The following is a 26,720-nucleotide window of genomic DNA, read 5'->3' on the forward strand; positions in this document are numbered from 1 at the left end:
ATGCATATAGCAAATTGAGATAACATTGCTAAGTTGAAAGTATATAAATTACATATTTTTCATTCATTTGCTCATTCGTTTAATATTCATTTCCCCTGTAGCCTAGATACTCTTCCCATCAACAACCCTTACTGGTCTTTTTAAGAAAGGGTCTTTGAAAATACAAACCAACTGGTCACAATGTCAGCAAAGAATGTAAACATTGTGGAATGAAACTGTGGAATGTGGACATTTGTGCACATATGCATATGTGCACACACTCGTTCACATACATACATGTTCACACACACACACACACACACACAAAATGAACTTCCACACAGTTTCTGCCTACCAAATACACTCACAAAGCATTGGTAGTCCTGAAGATATAGTAGAAACCAAGTGGGACAGAACCTGAAACCACAGAGTTGCAAAGTGAACTTTTTATCCCTCCTTGCTATGCTTGTGTGTGTGTGTGTGTGTGTGAAAACAAATAGATAGACAGGCAGACAGATAGATAAGGCATGCCTGTGCCTATGTATATATACATATAAACACACACATACACAGAGTATAAAACAAAGTGAAGATAAATCAAGTATATTTGGTAAAAAAATTAATTATTTGTATAAGAAAGTTAGGTGTATGGAAATGGACATCACAAATTGTATGAATATAAACTTATGTAGGAAGATGTTATACAAGATATTTTAGTGTACATAAAGTTGAAACTGATTTATAAGTTAGGTGCAATATAAGTCCCATTTGATATGATTCAGGTGTATAAGAAGATTAAGCATAAACAATTTATATATACCGATTGCGCCTGTTGGACAATCTTGAACTGCAACTTCATTGATAAAAGTGCGATCCCACCACAAGCCTTTGGCATAACTTCTAGGGCACACGTCATAAACAACTGCAAGAAACAGATACAAAAATACATTGAGGATTCCAGTAAGGAAACTAGTAGCAAAAGAAAAAAAAATCTATCAAAAGAAGTGAGTGGGAGAGAGCCTGTAAGTAATTCTCAGATGAAACACAATACAGTTGAAATGTTTTATCAAAAACCTTTGTTGATTACACTTTGGTTGGTTTGGGAAAGGGGATTTGTTTCTTTTTTATAAGATAAACATAACATCTAAGGATTTCTTTAACCCTTTTGAAACCAACCTGCATGAGACCACCCCTGGGTCTGTGGTACAAACATCTTGTTTTCAAGAGTCTTGAATTAAAATCTTGCATTAGAACTTAGTGTTAGTTTATGATCTAAACACCAATTAATAATGACAAAGTTATTTTACTAAATTCTTCATTATTTTCAAAATTAATTGAAATAATGACAGAATATTTCAACAGAAATATGATAACAAAAGGGTTAATAGGTAGGAATTCTCAGTTTTCTGGAAGAGGAAGTCTGTGTTTAAATACTAGCAATATATGTGAAACACTTCCAACTCAGACAAATCTTTGATTATTGGTTTCCCACCTCACAATGACACTGCTTAGCCCCAGATTAATCTTGATCAAGCAGACCTCTGGTTAAGGGAATTCTAGCCATGACCATTCAGTCTTATTTTCACACATAATATATCTAAGAGTACATCATTCAATATATCCTTCCTTTTTTAAGACAGAATTCTCATGAGTGGATTCAAAGTATGAGAGTGGGAATTGAGTCAACAGCATAGATGCAATGGCAAGTGGTGTCCTAGGCTGGTTGGAGGTAAACACATTGTGAAATAGTAAACTATCTGGTACAACTGAATATTAAAGTCAGAGTTATGACCACAGAAATGTAGAAGCAAAGGAATTCTGAGTAGGGGATTGTAGATCTGAAGAGAGTAGGCTGGGATGAGGTAAAATCAAGGTAGGAATGAGAATTGTTTTGTAAAAGAAAGACATAGAGACACTGAGTTAGGCAATAGAAGCGGAGATGTCCAGAAAATTAACTGAAATCATAGAGATGATGGATGTGATATCTTGAGCAGGGGAGTGAATTGACAAATGTGATGAAAGAGTGGAGTTGTACATGGACAAGGAAGGTAGTGCTGATAAAGTTACTTTTAACAACCATATAGTTCTGGGGTAGAACCAGCAAACTGCATGAAGATTTGGGTCACATATACAACAAATAGGTTGGCATAGTTGGGAGCCATCCTGGTTCCCATGGCCATCCTAGTAATTTGCTGGTAGAAATTCTAGTAGACTGGTGAAGCAGTTGAGGTTGAGGGCAGATTCAGTGAAGTGGAATGGTGAGGCAGAGCTTGAGTGTAGGGCTAGAAGACTATCATAGTGGATGACAATTTAGAGGGACAGAAAACAATATTATTCAAAGTAGTCTTTCTTTTTCAAGATGATAGAATGTGATTTGAAGGAAATTTGGCTGCTATTTCAAGAAGGTCAAACAACTACATAGAAGTCCTTTCACTGGTTTCAAGTAGGTTCTGAAATGCTATAAATAATGGCAGTACTATGGAGTTTGATAAGTGTATCATTGACTTTTAGTGCTTAGTTCAATTTTATATGCTGGAAAATGTTACATAAAATAGGTTAATTTACTATCCAAGGAGATGTTTATTTCTCACCTGTTTTAACTGTTTTGATACCAACCTGCCTAAGACAACCCCTAGTTCTATTTTAATGTGTTCATATTTAAATGAAAACTGCCCATTATAATTTTTATGTAAGAATCTATGTTTTCAGTTAAGTTCTAAACATCAGCTTAAAAATGAAAATTTTAGTTATTTTACTAGATTATTACAGATACTTGATTATCCTTTAAATTAACTGAAAGAAAAAGGAAGTATATTGTTAGAAATATGGCCATAAAAGGATTAATGCTACAGAAAGCAAAATAAATAAATAAATAAATAAAATAAACATCAGCTATAAGGTTTCTTATAATTTAGGAAGGATTAACTTTTTAGTAATCTGCAGAACACCCCTATTTCTGGTGCTGCTACCACTGCAATTATGATTCTTCTCTCTCTCTTTATCATTCTTGCAAGACTTAATGATACAGATACAATTAAAAAATAAATAATAAAGAAAGAAACTTACCTCGGCAACCTGATTCATGCACTTCTGCAAAGGGACTCAGGCAGCTGTCACATCTGCGACCAACCACTCCTTTTTTACAGTTGCACTGACCAGTGACAGGGTTACAAAAAAAACCTTTGGATCCAACATGGTAACAATTGCAAGGAAAACATTGGTTTTCGTTTTTTGGTTTATAGTGGTTAGTCTGTAATTAAGATAAAATTTTTTTAAATAACTTCATAGTAGAAAATTGTGTAACTGCTGCTGTAACACCCAAAAAGTACATAAAATTGGGGTAATAGCAAGACAATTTAATATAAATTTAAAAGCAAAAACGAAGACAGTAAACAATATATAGAAGATGACATGTATTGGAATTTTAATTTTTTTTCTTACTAACAATCAGTTCTGGTGAGTTAGACTTATAACACAGGGATATTCAATCAAATATCTAGCAGTGTATAAAACTCCATGCATATCATTGGTGATATATGGCACAGTGTGAAAGTCAGAGTGATTTGTATCTATTTAGTCATTCAATGGTTTATGCATAATTGAATGATCTGATGGTTGCTTTAGGCTCCATTTCTTGAGACTCTTTGGAAACGTTGGCACGTCTCACATGATTTGGACTAATGGAATTATGTGAGAAGTATAGCTGAAAGAGTTTTCCAATCCCACAACTGTACATATTCATATATAATATACATGTATGATGTTCATCACTATTTATTAGCCACAAAATCCTAGAAAAAAGAAGTGTTTAGCCAGATTTATTATAACTGCTGTATAATAAACATTGAAAAGTTTACATATCCTCAAAACTATAAGCAAATTCAAAAGTTATCATCAACATCATTGAAATTTATTGGTGTAGGTTGCAAAAGAGTATTTTCTGTAAAGTCAACCTATGACAAGTCAGCAATATGGAAGGGTATAAAAAAAACATAATGCGTTACTTCCATTATACACCCCTTTAAATACATTGATCATCAAATACTTTCTATAATTTGATCAAAATGCTTATAGTGATGGCTCATTATAATAATTATAGTATTTCAGAAACAGAAGTATTTTTCTTTTTCAGCTTATATTCACATTTTCATAATGACTATACCATTGTATTATGAACTATTTGTTAATTTAAACTTCAGATTAAATAATTCAAGTAGGATTTTGAATAATATAAGTATTACATTCTGGCCATCCAAACTGAAGGTTGGCAGCATGGAATGCATGTCTGCTAGTTGTTCCAAGCATATAATATATTATCACAATCATAGAGAAATGTAACATTATTATAGGGATCTTAACTCTTCATTACATATCAGTTGGCTTGGATAATAGGTATAACTAACTTACTTTCAGTCATGCCATCATGAATATGTTGATGCACTTCCCTAGTGGAAATGGGTAACAATCAATTCTCTTGTATAATGCTCTTTTCTGATATTTAAGTTCTAAAAAATTTATGTATTATACTCAAATAAATATTTTATAAACAAACTTAGACGCACCAAGTGGGTTGGTATTCTACAGAAAATAAAGGAATTCTCAAATGGAGATAGGCTGTGACAGCAGCTCTGAAAATTGGGCAAACACCCTTGCTGGCAGTAGCAACAGCAGCAACAGCAACAGCAACAACAACAACAACAGAAACAACAGTAACAACTATAAAATACAAACTTTGCATGAACAGGCTCCTGTGGATTTGTTACAAACTGGGTTGAATCCCATTCTTTTGTTACAGTTGCATGGTCCACAAATAGGATATCCCCACCAAGATGCTGGACAAGGCTGAAGTAAGCTTATTTCACAGTAACGACCAAGTTGCAAATGACCGCATTCACAAGAGTAAGTAGTTTCGTGAGCAGTAGGACGATGGCATATACCCATGTTTTGACAAGGGTTGAAATTGTCACAGACATCAGTGCAATTGGAACCAATGCGACCTGGTTAGAAAAACAAAAATAATTTACAGCATAGATAGTCGTGTATATAGACTGGAAAAATGTGTAAAATGAAACCCTCCATCTCTATTCTTTTTCTTGTTGATAGACACAAGTTTATAAATTCAAGCATTAATAAATATATTGCATATCATAAGAGGCAATTAAAAAAGTTGGTGACATTGCCAACACTATCTCAGAAAAACTGTCTAACCCAGAGGTTCTCAACCAGGGTCAATATGACCTTGAGGGACCATTAAAGATTTTATCGTTAAAATTTATGTGAAATAAATTGGTTACACTTCTACAATACACAAAGTATTTTAACAACTTTTTAATACAATTTCTAGTAATATTTGATTATAAAAATATATGATTTTTAAACACTGAATGGCTACAGGGATCCAGTAGAATAAAATAGAATGAGCAGAATCAAAGATGGGACCAGATGCAAAAAATGATTGAGAAACACTGGTCTAACTTATACCTGTTTGGAAAAGCAGGTATAAAACACTGACAATGATTCACATCAGAAGTTATAGGGAAGTGAATGCATTTTTAAAGCAGTGTTTTAAGGTTGAATATCTTTCCTCATATCATCCACTTTATCATAGTGTTAAAAAAATGCTAAAATAGTACTTCTGAACAATACTGTCTTAAGTCCTAGGACTCACAAAGCCAGTTACCCAGTTTCTATGACCTGTAAGTGACTGAGACCTCAACAATTCCCCACTGAACAGGACACCAGTCCACCACAGAATGACTCATATACAGCTCAGTGAACTGGAGCAGCATGAAATGAAGTATTTTTCTCAACAACACAATGCACCATCCAGTTAGGGAATTAAAAGTGCAATCTTGTGATTGAGAGTGCAACATCCTAACCACTAAGCCATACTTCTACACCTATAAAAAAATGGAAATTATTGAAGTAAAGTGAGTTGCTCAATAATACAATACCAGGGGCAAAAATTGAGCTGAAACCTCAAAAACTATGAATTTAGAATTTAACTACCAAATTCTTTAAAGAAATATTGATTACATATATAGGCACAGGTGTGGCTGTGTGGGAAGAAATTTGCTTCCCAATCACATGGATCTGAGTTCAGTCCCACTATGTAGCACCTTGTGCAAGTGTCTTCTATTATACACTTGGGCTGACCAAAGTTTTGTGAGTGGATTTGGTGGAGAGAAACTGAAAGAAACCCATCATATATATATATGTGATTATATATGAATGTTTATGTGCATCTTTGTGTCTGTCTTTGTCCTGCATCACCACCTGATGTGGTGTTGGTTTGTTTTACTGAAGTCAATTCATTTCACTAAAAATTCTTCAAAGTGGTGCCCCAGAATGGCTGCAGTCTAATGACTGTAACAAGTAAAAGATAAAAGTTAAAACATTAGTTTACCTGGCAAACACTGACAACGATATTGTCCCCACTCATTTATGCAGGTGTTTGGACGACATGGGTTATCGTGTTGGCATGGATCATCAACTTTACACCCATGATGAGCTTGGTGTGCTCGTGGATTTGCCAACAATGAGTTTGATAATTTGTTGCCAATACGAAAACTCTGGAATAAAAAATAGAGAAAAATGAAAGGAGTTTACACACACACACACACACACACACACACACACACACACACACACACATTTTATGCATATTTGTATTTAGCATGGAGAATGCTCCTCCAAGGCATTTCTCTCTCAGCAATATCATTGATATTCATAATCAGGATTACTACATTCCCTCTAGTTCTGTGTGTATGCATGTGTATGTGTATTGTGCAAGTGTGCATGAACATGCATACATGTATGTATGTGTGTATACATATATATACTGAAAGAGAGACAGTGACAGAGAGAGAGAAAAAACTGAAAATATTCAGAAGATGAACATTCATGTAAAAGCATATAGATATTTGTATATTTACAGAATATTTGTATATGCTCTATATTCATATTTATATCTATATTTATATATGTTTTTGCTGTCATAAGATGCACTCTTCCAAAAAGTATTGAGTAATCCTACATTTTAAAGTTAAATTATTCTTATACATAAATTCACATAAAAACAAATATTAATATACATATATATAAAGTATGCTAAATATGCTAACTGGAGATATATTCATATCAGGTGTATACATGTAGCTTTTACATGTAGTAAAGGTACATGTGTACAGCACACAATATAGTATGTGCAATTTCGTTTACATATAAAAAGACCTATAATACTATTGAAAAACTTCAACCTGATTTCAGCTTTTAGTTAGAATTATATTACCCGTGTGTTATAGTTATTCTAACAGACAATTTCTCTTCTCTAACTAATGTACAAATTCAATTTAATGATAAACAATATAGAAGGAAGTTATCTTAAGTTACTCACCCGAATACATCCAACAAAATAGTCTGTAAAGGTAGTGCTGTCTTTGGAATGAGCACCAATATAAATTCGAGCTATTTCTTTACCCAGTATATCAGAAGAAATTTTTCCTACTTCCTGCAAAACAAACAAAAGATAAAGAGGAGGATGTTATAATCTATAACATCAAAGATATGAATGATGATGATGATGATGATGATGATGATGATGATGATGATGATGAGATGGTGGTAGAGAGCTTGATGGGGTGATGATTGATTGATTGATGTAGCCATGCCACATGTGAATATTGCAAAAAGGTTGACAAAAAAATCACTAAGTATTCCGAACTGAAAGTGGAAATGGCAAGACTGGAATGCAAGAGGGTAACGTAGAAGTGGTACCAGTTGTGATCAGGATATTAGGACCAATCCCATTGAAACTTCAAGGCTTAAAGCAATTAGGAATACCATGCAAGATTGGTGACATACAAAAATCAGCTTTGCTCAGGACTGCACACACTTTAAGGAAAGTATTATCTATTTGAGGTCCTTATTATGACTTGACAGATGACTAAGTACTCCAGTGCACTTTCCATCTACACTGTGTGGAGTAGTAGTAGTAGTAGTAGTGCCAGCTTGCCACCTCAACAACAACAACGTCAGTGTTTCAATTTCTACTTTGCCATGCTTGTATGGGTCAGGCAAGAGTATATTGGAGCAGAGTTTTCTACAATTGGATGCCATTCTGATACCAGCCAACATGTTTCCAAGTAAGGTAATAATTTTCCAATCTACTGAACAATAAGTAGACTGGACATGATTACGTGGAGTGCTGGAAACGAACAACACCATGTGAATGAGCTTTTTGTTTACAAAGATTGCAGAGCATGTCAAGCTATGTCAAGAAATCCAGATATGGTTTTGCAGTGGACTGCAAATGAACGCCATAGTTAGTGAGTCACTGTTTACAACCAGTGAACACACTTGAAGATGAAAGCAATAATACCAACTCCCCCATATAAACACACACATGTATACATACACTCACACAAACATATATATATATATATATATATACACACTCTGTAAATAATAACAATAATATTGGATATGTGTGCTACTATTTACATTCCAATGGAAAAATGTAGGGTTTGCCATATGCATGGGAACTGAACCCAAACCACTATGTATTCGCGACAAGTGTGCCATCATTTACACTTACGTACACCCTGACTGTTCCTGTCAAATTTAAGAACTATAATTTCATAGTGTTGTCTTTTTTGTAAACAAACTTTCCACATGCGTTTTCTGTGATTATTTGGTAAGATTTGCCAAATTTTACAATCTCTAGATAACAATAATAATATTTTATAAGCTTAAAGCTTATAAACGATCACTGTGCATTGACAAAGGTAAATAGTCTAATATTGTGGCATATAAGCTTTCGATGGAAAAAAGTAGGGTTAGCCGTACGCACACATATACACAACAGGCTTCTTTCAGTTTCTGTCCACCAACCACTCACAAAGCTTTCATTGGCCAAGGGTTATCATAGAAGACATTTGTTTAAGTTACTATACAATAGGGCTGAATTTGAAACCACATAGTTGGGAAGTGAACTCCCTAATCACATAGCCATGCATGCATTTATCATATATTATTATATTATTTGAATAATAATATAATAGTTATTATTATTTATTATTTATTATTATTATTATTATTACTATTTTATTACTATTATTATTTTGTTATTATTATTATTATTATTATTATTATTATTATCATTATTACTCGAGGCTTTGTGTGGTTAAAGATGTGGATGGTCACAATTTGATATCCTGACATTCTGTAGTCTATAAGGAAAATACATTACACTACTTGCTTTGCTTTAACTTAACTGAAAGCAGGCAATACTTTCACTAAATGGTTGAGTGATTAATGAAAGAAAGAACATACAGCTGTAAAAACATTCTTTCCAAAATGCAGTTAAATATTTAGAAAATTAAACTATCCTGGCCATTCCAGCATAGAAAAACGAATATAAAGAGTTATTTAAAAAGATTATAATTCTTTCAGATGTTTTACTGAAGACAAGAGACTGGGTTGAAATGAAATTGTTTCTATATCTTTGTTATTCATAATTACTTTTACATGATATATGTTTACATGTTTTTCACTCTCTGTCAGAAAAGATGAGATTATTCTACCATGAAATGTGCAAACTATTAAAGAAATAAGTGAGTGGATAGGGTTTTTCATTCCAAAGAAAGAAGAGCCCCATAAACTGGTAAAGGGATTTATCTTCATAGTTGAGATTAGTACAAACAATATATACTTTGAATTCTTGGATAAATAATTGGTAGAAAGATGAAAGCTGAAGTAAGACATCAGAAATCAGAGTCTTGAAAATAAAACCCAGAAGAAATGCTGAAAAGAAAGCTCCAGCCAAACAATGGTGACATTACAGTACATAGAGCCATAAAAGCTAAAATACAAGATTAGAAAGTCTGGAAGAATGTAGGGAACTAGACATTAAGAAACTAGAAGAGAAAGCAAATGATAGGTCCTCCATGTTATAAATTTGTATCTCCTCCCTTCCATTAACATTAAACTGTGATAACAAATTTATATATATTCTCAACTATATTGACAAAGACAAACAGAATAGTGTGTCTTCATATGTCACCAAAAAGGTATTCCCAGTATCAGAATATTACTTCATTTATTATATCAAGTGTTTGAATTTGATAGACATGATCTAACAAGGATTGTTTGAGCATGCTGACATGGTTGGTAGTAATTAAATGGTTATACTGGAACTGAATGACTATGCAATACATATTGAAAAAAGGATAGATATAACTTACCATAGTATCATTGATATAATCTACAGTAATACTAAGTTCTTCTTGGTACCAGCTTGTTTGTACATAATGCCATTTACCATCATCGACTGGATTGTGTTGGTATACAATGCTATGGTGTTGAAACTTATAAGTCACAAAACCATCCTTCAACTGCAATAAAAAAATTCAGAACATCAACTGTTAGTTACTTGGCAGCAAACATGAGATCCAAACAAACAATAAATTTCTTGGTTATTTAACTTGTGATTGCAATATATATAAATCTCGAATATAACCAGCCGAAATTGCAAAGATAATTTGTAACTCAACTGAGGAAAGAAAACTTCGAATGACCTGTCTGTGTTTTTTCTTGTCCCTTTTTTGTATCATCTGTCTGGATGTTTTGTTGTCCCCTTTTTTGTATTCCTTTTTATATGCATATTGCAGCATACATACACTTTGGTCTCTTATATGTAAGTACATATATATATATATATATATATATATATATAGTTTTAGGGAAAATAACCAATTTTCAAGAACTCATCGATGAAAATCCACTATCACATATAGAAAAATTAATAATTAAAAGCACAATAAATGAGTATAATATAAAGTAAAGTAAATATCATAAGATAAATATAATAAAAAGATTACACGTGTTTCATAACCAATTTTCAAATAGAAAAGAAATTTAAATCGATTAAAATCAATTGAAATTATCTAAAATAAGTTCTATTCAAAAATATAGCTACTCGTCAGATCGTAAGTAGAACAATAATTAGATATATATCTCAACCAACAATAAGTACCAAATGAATTAATATGATATACTTATTATATAAAGATAGAAAAATTATTTAAAAAATATCATAATATCAAAATAATAACCATTCAATAATCATCCCTTCATCCATAATAATAACATGTATATTATATACAAAAAACATCTTACCTAAATTATCATTGTTTTAAATTATCATTGTTTTAAATACAAGTTGAACGAAGTTTAAGTTTAAAATAATAATGAAGATAAAATTAGTACATATTTAACTGGTGTAATAGTTAAAGCTATACTATTTAAAGCTAAAGACGTTTATTTAATTATGATTAAAGATCAATTGAATAATAGAAAAATACAAGATTATTTATTTCTACAAACGTAATAATAAAAAATATGAATGAAAAAATTATGAATGGAAAAAATTATGAATGAAAAAATTAGGAAAGAAAAAATTATTAAGAATAAAAGGTTAAACTTTATATATATATACAAAGTTTTGATTTAAAAAAAACTTTAACGATATTATAAACTATAAAGATTAATAATTAATCAAATAATATTAATCAAAAATAATCGAAAATATATCAACACTATTCCAATCGAAGTTCTAATATTATGTTGAAATGAAACTATAACTCCTAAATAATATAGTGTTAAATAAGTTATCTATTAAAATAATCTATAAAGAACCAAATGAATAGTATAAAAACAAGAATACATATTATTTTCAAATAGTAGAAAATCTTTAGCAAAGTGAAAACAGTACTTATCCAAATTTTTCCGTAATTGAATTACGGAAAAATTTGGATAAGTACTGTTTTCACTTTGCTAAAGATTTTCTACTATTTGAAAATAATATGTATTCTTGTTTTTATACTATTCATTTGGTTCTTTATAGATTATTTTAATAGATAACTTATTTAACACTATATTATTTAGGAGTTATAGTTTCATTTCAACATAATATTAGAACTTCGATTGGAATAGTGTTGATATATTTTCGATTATTTTTGATTAATATTATTTGATTAATTATTAATCTTTATAGTTTATAATATCGTTAAAGTTTTTTTTAAATCAAAACTTTGTATATATATATAAAGTTTAACCTTTTATTCTTAATAATTTTTTCTTTCCTAATTTTTTCATTCATAATTTTTTCCATTCATAATTTTTTCATTCATATTTTTTATTATTACGTTTGTAGAAATAAATAATCTTGTATTTTTCTATTATTCAATTGATCTTTAATCATAATTAAATAAACGTCTTTAGCTTTAAATAGTATAGCTTTAACTATTACACCGGTTAAATATGTACTAATTTTATCTTCATTATTATTTTAAACTTAAACTTCGTTCAACTTGTATTTAAAACAATGATAATTTAAAACAATGATAATTTAGGTAAGATGTTTTTTGTATATAATATACATGTTATTATTATGGATGATGGGATGATTATTGAATGGTTATTATTTTGATATTATGATATTTTTTAAATAATTTTTCTATCTTTATATAATAAGTATATCATATTAATTCATTTGGTACTTATTGTTGGTTGAGATATATATCTAATTATTGTTCTACTTACGATCTGACGAGTAGCTATATTTTTGAATAGAACTTATTTTAGATAATTTCAATTGATTTTAATCGATTTAAATTTCTTTTCTATTTGAAAATTGGTTATGAAACACGTGTAATCTTTTTATTATATTTATCTTATGATATTTACTTTACTTTATATTATACTCATTTATTGTGCTTTTAATTATTAATTTTTCTATATGTGATAGTGGATTTTCATCGATGAGTTCTTGAAAATTGGTTATTTTCCCTAAAACTATATATATTTTATATATACTTTATCTATAAGGCTCAATTTAATTTTTTATAAATTGATTTTAATTGAGTTTTTTACCTGTAATTTTGGATTTTGTCCCTAATAATATTATTATATATATATATATATATATATATATATAAATTTTTGTACGACTCTCTTATTTTTTCATTCTTTCTTTCTTTTGTTCCCCCTCTCTCACTTTTCCTGGCTTTCTCTTCATTCTCACCTTCCCTCCTCTTTCACTTCACTGTCCCTTTTCTTTTTTTCTCATCCCTCCTTAATTCTTCTGTCTCTCTGCCTCTACCTCTCTCTCTTCTCTCCCCATGTGTGTTCGGTGTTCGGCCAAGCCTGACCTTTCTTTCTTGGTTTGACTACCATCCGTGCAACATCTATATTCCTCACCATACCTGTCATCTCCTATGTCCCTGCCATAAGGCTTCTCTTCCACACACGCTAGCTTAATTTAATTTGTCCTTAGTCGAAAGACACCTGTTGTTATGTCCTATTATTTGCATTTGTATTTGTGTACCATTTCTCAATTTTTTTCCTGTCCTTGTTTTCGTATACATTCGCTGCTTTCTTCCAAGGAATCTAGTGCTCTTAGTTTAGTTTTTCCTTGGGGCTGGCCAGATTGGAGCAATCTCAAGTATAACCAGCTGAAATTGCAAAGATAATCTGGAACTTGACTGAGGAAAAAAAAACTTTGAATGACCCATCTGTGTTTTTTCTTGTCCCTTTTTTGTATCATCTGTCTGGATATTTTGTTGTCCCTTTTTTGTATCATCTAGCTGTCTGGATGTTTTGCATTCTTGTCCCATTTTTTGCATTCCTTTATATATATTCTTACTCACATTCAAAATACCACAGCACCTAAAGGAAATATGCTAATTTAACAGCTAAATTGTTTCTCAAATCTTTTTTCTGTGTTTTAGGGGACTAGTATCATAGATTTTATTTCATTATAAACTTGAAAAGTAGCCAAACAATAAGGTTCATTATACTTTATATTTGTTTCAAATTTTAGCACAAGGTCAGTAATTTCAGGGAACAAAGTAAGTCAATCACATTAACCCCAGTTCTCAACTGGTACTTATTTTATTGACCCTGAAAGGATGAAAGCCAAAGCTGACTTTGTAGAGAAAATTGAACTCAGAATGTGAAGACAGACAAAATGCCGCTAAACATTTTGCGCAGCATGCTAACAATTCTGCCAGCTTGCCAACTTCCACTGCTTTTCATATTAAACCATCTAAAATCACACAGACACTAATAAATTCAGTTTCCATTTTTTCCACGTCGTGTTGAAATTTTCATCACTTCACTGCAATCTAGACATTTACACAATCCTACTGTGACTATGTGTGTATGTGTGTGAGAGAAAGAGAGAGGTGAGGAGAGGGAGAGAAAGAGAGAGAGAAAAAGAGAGAGAGAAAGAAAGAGAGAGAGAGAGTGAGAGAGAGAGAGAGAGAGAGAGAGAGAGAGAGAGAGAGAGAAAGAGACAGAGTGTATGTGCAAAATTCATTTTCACTGGGAGTTTAAGGTTTACCTTATGATTTATTAAACAGGTTGAACAAGCTGTCATGTGTGACTTAAAGTCTCAGTCAAAACTTATTTCAAATATATTTGACTCTACTTTCACTATTGAGCCCCTCCATCAGTAAATATTCAGTTGTTATTCTAAAATTAGTTTTTAAATAATAAACTTAAATTAGTACACACATACACAACATACATACTGTGATTATACTGCAGTTTAGAATATATATGCACATACTTCTGTACACGCATGTGTATGTGTGTGTGGTGTCTGTATGTTAATATTATATATATATATATATATATATATATATATATATATCCAGTATATACATACCATGAGAAGAGCTTCTTCTTGACCAATAATTAAATTAAGTAGAACAGCATCTTTTGCACGAGTCCGGAAAGAGATACCATTATACCAGGGGAATGCAATCTGATCCAGGTTGGGGTTATCGAAAGCCAAATAGCCATCGCCTTCAAGCTGATAGAATTGATCGAGTACTGACAAGGAAAACAATAGTAAACAATTAAACATAGAAAAGAGAGAATAGAAACTCATCCAAGAAAGAATGAACAAGAGTACAAGTAAGAAAGATCATTTTTTCTTTGTTGATTTTTCTCAGGAGGAAAAGTAGTGCCCATGACCTGTTACAGAGCCTCTGAGACTTCTGGAAAGGAAGAAAGAAGATATTCTTAAACTGGAATGCTGGCAACAGAATGGACTCTGCTAAAAGCATCCATGCAATAGTTTAACACTACCACTATCTGGAGGTCTTTAAGTCTATCCTCCAAGTTGGCAATGGCAGGATCTGAAATCAGAATGTAAAGAGCTGGAACAGAAACCATAAAGCATCCAGTCTGGTGTTCTTACAGTTCCACTAATCCAATGCTCTGTATTGGTACTTTTTAATCAACATCCAAAAGGATGAAAGGGATTTGAACTCAGAGCATAGAGTTGGGATAAATGTCATAAAGTCTTCTATCCAATACTTTAATGAGACAGCCAATGCTGCTAGTAAGGACTATACTTCACTGAAGTAGACTAATCAAACTTTAAAGCTGGGTTTGTATTGCTAAAATCAGACTCACTTCAAACATTTTATTTTTAATTAATTTTAATTATTTCAGATTTTGGAGGCAACTCCCTGCTTTTTTTTTTTTTTTTACTAGAACTGATCATTATTCTAATGATTGTCTCTCCTTGTGACAGGAATAATTTTAATTAAAAATTTTTGACTCACAACATTACATATATTAGCATCAACCTTGCTATTATGTTTTCATGAAGAATGTGTCCTGGATATTTCTTTTTCTCTTCCCTATAATAAAATCTAATATTCTAACAAGGTCACAAATTTAGGGAAGTGGTTAGTCAATTCAACCTAATTCCATCAAAATTTCATGATAATTTATGTTCCAAACACCAGCTTAATAATGACACAATTACTTTACTAAATTCTTCCTTATTTCCCAATTTAAGTGAAACAAAGACTGTTTTTCAACAGAAATTATGCAACAAAACAGCTAATCGTTTATATGCAATAATAATAATAATAAATTAAACAGGATAATTTCTATATGCTGTCTCCAACCACAAGTTTCTTGAGCTATAATGATTTATGGAATCATTTCCTTGATTGTGTAACTTCAGACAGATAACAGGCGCTTCTTGCAATTGTGTAATGGTTAATTTATATGAGGTTATTTTTGCTAAGAAACTAATATCATTCTCTGTTGGGTAGACAGGGAAAAGCAGAATTAAGTGCATTTTAGTACATTCTTTAATCTTTCTTATTTATCAGAAAAAGGATGGCTTGAAGGAAAAAGCATATGATAATAATGACCTGATATTTTTAATATTGCCTATTCATATTGATTACATTTTGTAGTTGGTATGAACTGTTGCAATAATATCTTGCATTGAATTTTTGTTTTACATCTGTTACCTTCTGCTTACATGGTAAATAAGATAAGATTATAAATTTTAACAAGGATAGCTGTGAGGAGCACACATAACTGTGTGGTTAAAAGTTTATTTCTTAACCACATGTTTTGGATTCAATCCCACTGTATGGCATCTTGTGAGTACATCTGATACACAGAAACCATTGTATACATATGTATATGAATGGGTGTCGATGTGTGTGTTTGTGTCTCCTTGTCTTGACATTATGTGATAGTATATGCATCACTGTCATTCAAATGATGTCCTTTGTTTCCAATCCAATCTTCTGTGGAAATATATTTGGCCATGGAGAACTATAACCTTACTTGCAAATAGGTGAGGTTTAGTGAGAGGAAGGGCATCCAGCTGTAGAAAATTTGCTTCAATGAATTTCGTCCAACTCATGCAGGCATGGAAAAATGAACATGAAGATGATGATTACAATGATGTATGTATTCTTTCAGCAAGGCCTTTATTGCTAGACTTTCTTCATCATGCTAACCACATTAAGTACTTTAGAAGTAGTAGTTAGTAACCAAATTGCAAGAATGGATTGAGTTAATTAAAATGCCTTGGTAAAAGTGGTTATTTGAGCACAAACTCCTCACACAATTATGTTTTTAAGATATACAGACCTCCCAACTTACTTAAATTTTAAATTATATCTATCTTTCCCTTTCAACAGTCACATATACTTACAGTCTTCACATGTTTTTCCAGCAGTTCCTGGTAAGCATTCACAATGGAAGGTATCCCATGAATCAGAGCAAGTTCCTGCAATTTAATGGCTTAAAATTAGTTGTTTAAAAAAGATATACAATATTAAAAGCAAGCAATACATACACACATGTGCACACATACTTTTTGAAATGATAAAAATGGAAATAGTAATCTTACTTTTAGATTAATAATCAACATGGCATTCACAACTAAAGTTGCTTAGAACACTCTAAGTAATTTTGAATATTTACTTAATATACTTTTATTCATTTTTTGTTAAATTATTCAAAACCAAAATAGTAAAAGAATTCTTTACAATTGTTCTCTTGTTAAAAGAAAAAGAATGAAATAGATTTCTTAAAATAAGTAAATTACTTGCAATTAAAAATTGAGACAAGAACTATTATTATTTTATATAAGAATGTTTTGATACCAACATACAGTTGAATGTAATAGCTAATTATTTGACTAAATTCCTCCAAATACTTAATTGTTTCAGAACCAATGGAAACATATTGACAGTGTGCTGCATATAGCCAAGAAAGGTTAAACTCCAATTTAAATACTGAAATCATATTTTATCAAAGAAAAAAGTTGAAATAATAATAAATATAGGCACAGGAGTGGCCGTGCGGTAGGATGCTTGCTTCCCAGCCACATGGTTCCAGGTTCAATCTCACTGCATGGCACCTTGGGCAAGTGTCTTCTGCTATAGCCTCAGGCCAAACAAAGCCTTGCAAGTGGATTTGGTAGACAGGAACTGAAGGAAACCCATCATGTGTGTGAGTGTGTGTGTGTGTGTGTGTGTGTGTGTGTGTGACTGAAACATGTAAAAAATAAAAGAATAAATAAATGAATAAAAACAAGCATAGCTTTGTGGTAGAAGTTTGCTTCCCAACCACATGGTTCTGGGCTCAGTTCCCACCACATGACACTTTAGGCAAGTGTCTTTTATTATAGCTTCAAGTTGACCAAAGCCTTGGGAGTGGATTTGGCAAACAGAAACTGAAAGGTAGGTAGGTAGGTGTGTGTGTGTGTGTGTGTGTGTGTTTATATTTGTCTCCCACCCAACTACTTGACAAATGGTGTTGATTTTTTCTTAGCAGTTTAGCAAAAGAGACTGATAGAATAAAAATTAGCTCTGGGGTCAATTCATTTGACTAAAACCCTTCAAGGCATTACTCTATCATGGCTGCAGTCCAGTAAAAGGTAAAAGAAAAGTACAAATTTACACTTTCATTCTTGTTGAAAATCTTTAAAAAAAAAAAGAGGAAAAGTGGAGAATAAACAGCAGAGAATTATAGAACATATTTCAAAGAACAAACCTCCATGGTTGCAGGGAGATGAAAGGCAAAAATCTTTCTTTGGTTCGCAACCAGGCTGGGTATCCTTTTCAGCAACAGATGTGTTTAAGTCAAGTAAAACATTGTCAATATGAAAGTCCTTGATACAACCAACAAAATCTTTATTTTTGATTGGAAATGAAGAAGGCAGATGAGGAAGGCCTCCAATCTGAAGTGGTCCTGTTAAATCTAACAGCCGATAACAAATTACAGCCATACGGGCGCATCTATAAGTAAATAAATAAAAAATGAAAAATAGATTAATAACTTATATGAGAATGACAATTTAATTACAGAACATAATAGACAATAAAATTTCAAAGCTATTATGTACATAGTTTTTTTTTTAGAGGCGTAGGAGTGGCTGTGTGGTAAGTAGCTTGCTTACCAATCACATGATTCTGGGTTCAGTCCCACTGCGTGGCATCTTGGGCAAGTGTCTTCTACTATAGCCTCGGGCCGACCAAAGCCTTGTGAGTGGATTTGGTAGAGGGAAACTGAAAAAAGCCCGTTGTATATATGTATATATATGTGTGTGTGTGTGTGTGTCGGTGTTTGTCCCCCCTAGCATTGCTTGACAACCGATGCTGGTGTGTTTATGTCCCCATAACTTAGCGGTTCAGCAAAAGAGACCGATAAAGTAAGTACTAGGCTTACAAAGAATAAGTCCCAGGGTCGATTTGCTCGACTAAAGGCGGTGCTCCAGCATGGCTGCAGTCAAATGACTGAAACAAGTAAAAGAGTGAAAGAGTAATGTTTCAATTAAACTTTCCCTGAAAGTACAGCGAATTTTTAAAATATGTACAAATATGACAAAAATATGGACAAATATAGACAATGTAATTTGTGAGTGCATGAAGGGGTATGTGGCACAGAAATTCACTTCACAACCATTTGATTCTAGCTTCAATACCACTACACTGAGGACAGGGCTAATGTCTTTCACTATAACTTCAGGCTGATCAATGTCTTGCTCATAGATGCTATACAAAAGAACATTGTGTGTGTGTGTGCAAGCATTTAAATACATACATGCATAGACACACACACACACACACACACACACACACACACACACACACACACACACAACATATTTTTCTTACAAATTCATAACAGAAGAGAATTATAGTAAACTGAAACTATCCTTGTGCACGATTGGCATATATTTATGACACCAATGACATAAAACTCAAACTTCAATCCATTAAGATTTGAATTCAGAATGTGTGTGATTGTATGTGTGTGTGTGTGTGTGTGTGTGTGCGTGTGTGTGTGTGTGAGAGAGAGAGAGAACCAAGATAGCTGACTTGGCATATCACTCCAGCTGCGACTGAATAATTGTGTAGCTATTTGCATGAAATGACTGGTATCATATTAACAACTCTCTACTATTAAAAGAAATAATTCATCTACCCATGTAGTGTTGATCATTCATTCTTTGTATGTTACTAACAACATACATACACATGGACACACGCATACCTATGTAGAGGCATATGGCTTAGTTTACAACTATGACACAATACACACACACACACACACACAGATAGATGTGGTTGGGAAGCAAACTTCTCAACCACACAGACATGCCTGTCATCATCATCATCATCATCGTTTAACGTCCGCTTTCCATGCTAGCATGGGTTGGACGATTTGACTGAGGACTGGTGCAACCGGATGGCTACACCAGGCTCCAATCTAATTTGGCAGAGTTTCTACAGCTGGATGCCCTTCCTAACGCCAACCACTCAGAGAGTGTAGTGGGTGCTTTTACGTGTCACCCGCACGAAAACGGCCACGCTCGAAATGGTGTCTTTTATGTGCCACCCGCACAAGAGCCAGTCCAGGGGCACTGGCAACGATCTCGCTCGAAAATCCTACGGGAGCCAGTCAGGCGGTACTGGCAACGGCCACGCTCAAAATGGTGCATCTCATGTGCCACCCGCACAAGAACCAGTCCAGGGGCACTGGCAATGATCTTACTTGGCTTGCCGGGTCTTCTCACGCACAGCACATTTCCAAAGGTCTCGGTCAGTAGTCATCGCCTTGGTGAGGCCCAATGTACGAAGGTCTTGCCTCACTACCTCAGCCCAGGTCTTCCTGGGCCTACCTCTTCCACGGGTTCCCTCAACTGTTAGGGTGTGGCACTTTTTCACGCAGCTATCCTCATCCATTCTCACCACATGTCCATACCAGCGCAATCGTCTCTCTTGCACCCCACAACTGATGCTTCTAATGTTCAGCTTTTCTCTCAAGATACTTACACTCTGACGGGTATTCACATTGACATTACACATCCAATGGAGCATACTGGCTTCATTCCTTGCGAGCTTACGTATGTCCTCAGCAGTTACAGCCCATGTTTCACTGCCATGTAGCATGGCTGTTCGTACGCATGCGTCATACAGTCTGCTTTTTACTCTGAGTGAGAGTCCCTTTGTCGCCAGCAGGGGTAAGAGCTCTCTAAACTTTGCCCAGGCTATTCTTATTCTAGCAGCTACACTTTCAGCGCACCCACCCCCACTACTAACTTGGTCGCCCAGATAGCGGAAGCTATCGACTACCTCTAGCTTTTCACCCTGGAATGAGATAGAAGTTGTTTCCTGTTTGTTTACAGTCTTTATTGCACCTGAACATCTGCCACAAACAAAAACTAACTTCCTAGTTAACCTGCCTTTGATGTTGCTGCACCTCTTATGTGTCCATAGCTTGCACCGGGTACATCTTATAGAGTTACTACCTACTCCTTTTCTACATACTGAGCAGGGCCATCTACCTGAAGGGGTTTGTGTTTTATCTACCTTCCTACTTATTAGGATTTTGGTTTTAGCTGGGTTGACTCTAAGGCCCTTCAATTCTAGACCTTGCTTCCACACCTGAAACTTCTCCTCTAGTTCTGATAGTGACTCCGCAATTAGGGCAAGGTCATCAGCATAGAGGAGCTCCCAGGGGCAACCTGTCTTGAACTCCTCTGTGATTGCCTGGAGGACTATGATAAATAAGAGGGGGCTGAGGACGGAACCTTGGTGGACCCCTACCTCTACCCGGAATTCATTGCTGTACTCATTTCCAACCCTCACCTTACTGGCAGCATCTCTGTACATGGCTCGCACAGCTCTCACTAACCATTCTTCTATCCCAAGTTTCCTCATTGACCACCAGATAAGGGATCGGGGGACCCTGTCAAAGGCTTTCTCCATGTCAACGAAAGCCAGGTACAGAGGTTTATCCTTAGCTAGGTATTTCTCCTGCAACTGTCTCACTAGAAATAAGGCATCAGTAGTGCTTTTACCTGGCACGAACCCAAACTGCATCTCATCTAAATTGATTCGCTCCCTAATTAGTTGGGCTATGACCCTCTCTGTAACTTTCATAACCTGATCTAACAGCTTGATGCCTCTGTAATTATTTGTATTATATATATATATATATATATATATATATATATCAACATCATTATCATCATCCGTTTTCCATGCTGACATGGGTTGGATGGTTTGACTAGAGCTGGCCATCCAGGGATCTGTCCAGACTCCAATTGCCAATCACTTTACAGAATGTGGTGGGTGCCTTTTACATGCCGCTGGCACAGATGCATTTACACAGCACCAGCATGAGTGCATTTTACATAGCGCTGGCACCTGTAAAGGACAAGCCCAAATGAATGGATGACAACGGTCTTACTTCTCAAGTACCACATATTACCATAACTCCTGGGGCCCCTTGTCATTATGTGTGTGTGTGTGTGTGTGTGTGTGTGTGTGTATGTGTGTGTGTGTGTGTGTGTGTATCACACACACACACACACACATATATATATATATATATATATATATATATATATAATAAGGGACTTGGAGTTGTGGCAATGTTGATTTTCTGCAAAAATTGAATTAAATTTCACCAGTTCCAGTTTGTTTCACACTTACTTCCTGGAATATTTACTTCCATAGATATTGATATATAATCTGCATACTATATATGCAATGTCATACAAAGTATATGTTATAATAGAAAATGAACAAGCACAGATACAAAACCAACAATAGATAAATAAGTAATTACATACAAACAAAAAAGAGTTGCACACACACACACACAATTACATGGATACACACATACATGTGAGGAAAAATTAAACACTGAGAATGCGTTTGGGTATATAGGTGAATATGAGCATATGTATTTGTAATACAAACTAATATAGGGAAAATAAAAAATAATAGCAATCAATACAGAGAAAATACAAACTAATATTGAGAAAACAAACACAGAACCACAGACAATAGAGAGTTACATACACATGTGAACAGAATAAAGGAGTATGGGTATATGTGTGTATATATGTGCCTGTGTGTACAATGTCTTACACAGAGGAAAAAGCACAAAATAAAGACAAATACATATAGAGGCACACTAGAAGAGTAGGTACAAAGCTGGTTTTGTAGGAAAGGGAAGGAGGTAAATTGGATTCATGCAATCCCAATATATTATTGGCACTTATTGACCACAGAGTCAATAAGTACCAATAAATGTTTTACCACACAATGATAAAAAACTGATTATCAAGTCAGAAATGTGAAACTTCCAAACCATACACAGCAAAGACAGCCAACTTCATTAGAAGCCAAGAAGTCTCTACATCACTGATTGAACTGCTAGAAATAGCAACAAAATCCCCCACAAATTACATGTTACAGTCTTAAAAAAGGAAGTGCATATTGGATAATGTAATCCTAGATGCATTGTCTAAAGAAAAGATGGGATGATCATGGCTAGAATGCTTTTGATCAGAGATCTATTTGAGCTAAGCAACAGTAACAATAGCAACAACTGCCATCTTTAAAGCTATTAGCCATTGCATGTCAGAGTCTGCAGTGTGATCCTCAGCTAGACAGAAGCATGGTATGTCTGGAACAATGGATGTGCAGGTTGCACCTAGTTATTTAGACAAAGCCTCTGTTGCAAAGATTTCTACTCAATCAGAGCTGGCCTGGGGCTATACAGTAACAACAACAACGACAACAACAAAAACAACAGCAGCAGCAGTATCTGCAGCCATCTTTGTCGAACTTGCTACTATATGAATGATAATAATAATATCAATGAATATTGATGACACAAGATATATTCTGGATAAGGCAACAACACACAAATACAGACACACTCACACACAGACTACACTACATACATACATGTAATATAAACTAACAGAGAAGTAAGTATACACATACACACATACTCAGACACAGACAGAAACTCCACAAATACAGACACAAGTCATTTCATCAGAGTGAAATGGTTGGAATAGGAAGTGCTTTCATCGACAAACCATTACGATCAATCAGTGTAAAATAATCAATAACAAATATTAGAGGCTGGGTAGCCAGCAGCATATTGATTTATTACTATAGTGAGCTACAGTGATGCACATTCCATTACAGTGAAGCAGATGAGATCATTGACAATACACTTTAGAAAACTCACTACAGTGATATCTATTTATCTGTGCGTGTATATGTGTGAGTCAGTGTGCATGTGTGTGTGTGTATGTATGTATATATGTACATATGTATGTATCTATCCATCTCTCTCTCTCTCTCTCTCTCTCTCTATATATATATATATATATATATATATATATATATATAAACAAATAGTAAATGAGTATATGCATATATACGTACAGGTATGTGCGTACCGACATCCACCTGTATGTATAGGTGCATATCTGGGTACAGGACATTGCAAACAAAACGTAGACGAGAAAACACACAAGCCACATAGAGAACATTCTACTTCATCAGCTACCCCTGTTTTAACACCGGCGTTTCGAACAGCTCTTCCCATGGACCGCAAATTAAATTTGTATACACAAATTAAATCTTGCCATGGAGGAATGTAGTGGCAGACAAAAAACAAGACAGGAAAACAAACAGAAAAGGCTTTACGGCCAGACGAGAAAAATTATTTGTGTATGAACGCTGTGAGGCACGAACTTGAAAGGGACGAAGTAGTTACGCGTGTTTGCTCGGCGATAGCCAAGGAAGAAAAGGATTATTGACCGGAAGCATGTGACCATGCCGGTGTAAGGGGAAGAGAGAGAGTGGTAGAGGGAGAAACAAAGGGAGGAAGTAGAAGAATAGGTGAGGAACGAGAGGAAAAGAGAAAGAGAGGAAGTACGAGGGGGAAAAAAGAGATACGTAGAAGTAACAGAGGAAGAACGAGAGGGGTAAAGCGAGATACGTAGTAGTAAAGAGGAAGAACGAGAGGGGGAAAAAATGATAGAGGAAGAGAAAGAGATAGAGTAGCGTCGGAAAATATAAGTTTACGAAAAACTACTTACGAATTGGAGACGCTGCGTTCAGTCATGTAAAAACAAATAGTAAATGAGTATATGCATATATACGTACAGGTATGTGCGTACCGACATCCACCTGTATGTATAGGTGCATATCTGGGTACAGGACATTGCAAACAAAATGTTGACGAGAAAACACACAAGCCACATAGAGAACATTCTACTTCATCAGCTACCCCTGTTTTAACACTGGCGTTTCGAAGAGCTGGGCAGGACGCATCGTTAAAACAGCTCTTCCCATGGACCGCAAATTAAATTTGTATACACAAATTAAATCTTGCCATGGAGGAATGTAGTGGCGGACAAAAAACAAGACAGGAAAACAAACAGAAAAGGCTTTACGGCCAGACGAGAAAAATTATTTGTGTATGAACGCTGTGAGGCACGAACTTGAAAGGGACGAAGTAGTTACGCATGTTTGCTCGGCGATAGCCAAGGAAGAAAAGGATTATTGACCGGAAGCATGTGACCATGCCGGTGTAAGGGGAAGAGAGAGAGTGGTAGAGGGAGAAACAAAGGGAGGAAGTAGAAGAATAGGTGAGGAACGAGAGGAAAAGAGAAAGAGAGGAAGTACGAGGGGGAAAAAAGAGATACGTAGAAGTAACTGAGGAAAAACGAGAGGGGTAAAGCAAGATACATAGTAGTAAAGAGGAAGAACGAGAGGGGGAAAAATGATAGAGGAAGAGAAAGAGATAGAGTGGCGTCGGAAAATATAAGTTTACTAAAAACTACTTACGAATTGGAGACGCTGCGTTCAGTTATGTAAAAACAAATAGTAAATGAGTATATGCATATATATATATATATATATATATATACACACACACAAACACTTATACACATACACTCACACATAAAGACATAAAAATGTGTGTATGTGCATATGTAAATGTGTGCTTATGTGTGTACATGTGTATATATATATATATATACATACATATACACATATATATATATATATATGCATATACATATATATATATATATATATATATATATATATATATATGCATATATATACACACATATAAGTAAACATACATATACATATCTAATATATATATGTATATATTTATATGTATATATGCATTTATATACATATACATATATATAAATATATATATATATATATATATATATATATATATATATATATATATAGATAGATAGATAGATAGATAGATAGATAGATAGATAGATATAGACATATGCTATGCTTGAGAAGACCCGGCAAGCCAAGTGAGACGGTAACTATGGCGTATGCCAGTGCAGCATAACTGGCCCATCTAAGAGTACCCTTCAATCATCGGGCAATAAACTGCGCTTGAGAAGACCTGTTGAGTCAAGTGAAATCATTGTCGTGGCCGATGACAGTACTACCTGATTGGCACCCATGCCAGCTGACTGGTCTCGTGCTGATGGCACATAAGGAGTACCACTTGAGAGTGGTTGGTTGTTAGGAAGGCATCCAGCGGTAGAAACTTTGCCAGATCAGATTGGAGCCTGGTGCAGCCTTCTGACTTGCCATCCCTCAGTCAAACCGTCCAACCCATGCCAGCATGGAAAGCAGAGGTTAAATGACAACAATGATGATGATGATGATATATATTTATATATATATATATATATATATATATATACACATATACATACATACATGCATATATATATATATATATATATATATATATATATATATATATATATATATATATATATATGCATGTATGTATGTATATATATATATATCATCATTGTCGTCGTTTAACATTCACTTTCCATGCTGGTTTGAATGAGGACTGGTGAGCCAGAAGGCTGCACCAGGCTCAACAGGCTCAATCTGATCTGGCAAAGTTTCTACTGCTGGATACCCTTCCTAACACCAACCACTCTGAGAGTGTAGTGGGTGCTTTTATGTGCCACTGGCACAAAGGCCAGTCAGGCGGTTCTGGCAACGACCGTGCTCAAATGT

General features: G+C 34.1%; 1 protein-coding gene across 6 annotated transcripts in view; it reads right to left on the reverse strand.

The window, feature by feature from the left end:
• The window catches only part of LOC106877480 (protocadherin-like wing polarity protein stan), a 309,480-nt gene that overhangs the window by 77,759 nt on the left and 205,001 nt on the right, over nt 1-26,720 (reverse strand). For all 6 annotated transcript variants that reach the window (XM_014926393.3, XM_089359659.1, XM_014926392.3 and 3 more), the window contains exons 8-16: nt 18,367-18,611; nt 17,021-17,095; nt 14,711-14,877; nt 10,224-10,373; nt 7,376-7,489; nt 6,386-6,551; nt 4,711-4,976; nt 3,046-3,229; nt 800-901 (exon numbers count right to left, since the gene is read on the reverse strand). In XM_014926393.3, coding sequence (XP_014781879.1) covers nt 800-901; nt 3,046-3,229; nt 4,711-4,976; nt 6,386-6,551; nt 7,376-7,489; nt 10,224-10,373; nt 14,711-14,877; nt 17,021-17,095; nt 18,367-18,611 — 1,469 coding nt within the window. The remainder of the gene's footprint in view (nt 1-799; nt 902-3,045; nt 3,230-4,710; nt 4,977-6,385; nt 6,552-7,375; nt 7,490-10,223; nt 10,374-14,710; nt 14,878-17,020; nt 17,096-18,366; nt 18,612-26,720) is intronic.

Source organism: Octopus bimaculoides, chromosome 11 (assembly GCF_046866305.1).
Source record: "Octopus bimaculoides isolate indiv1 chromosome 11, ASM4686630v1, whole genome shotgun sequence".
Classification (NCBI taxonomy): Eukaryota; Metazoa; Mollusca; class Cephalopoda; order Octopoda; family Octopodidae; genus Octopus; species Octopus bimaculoides.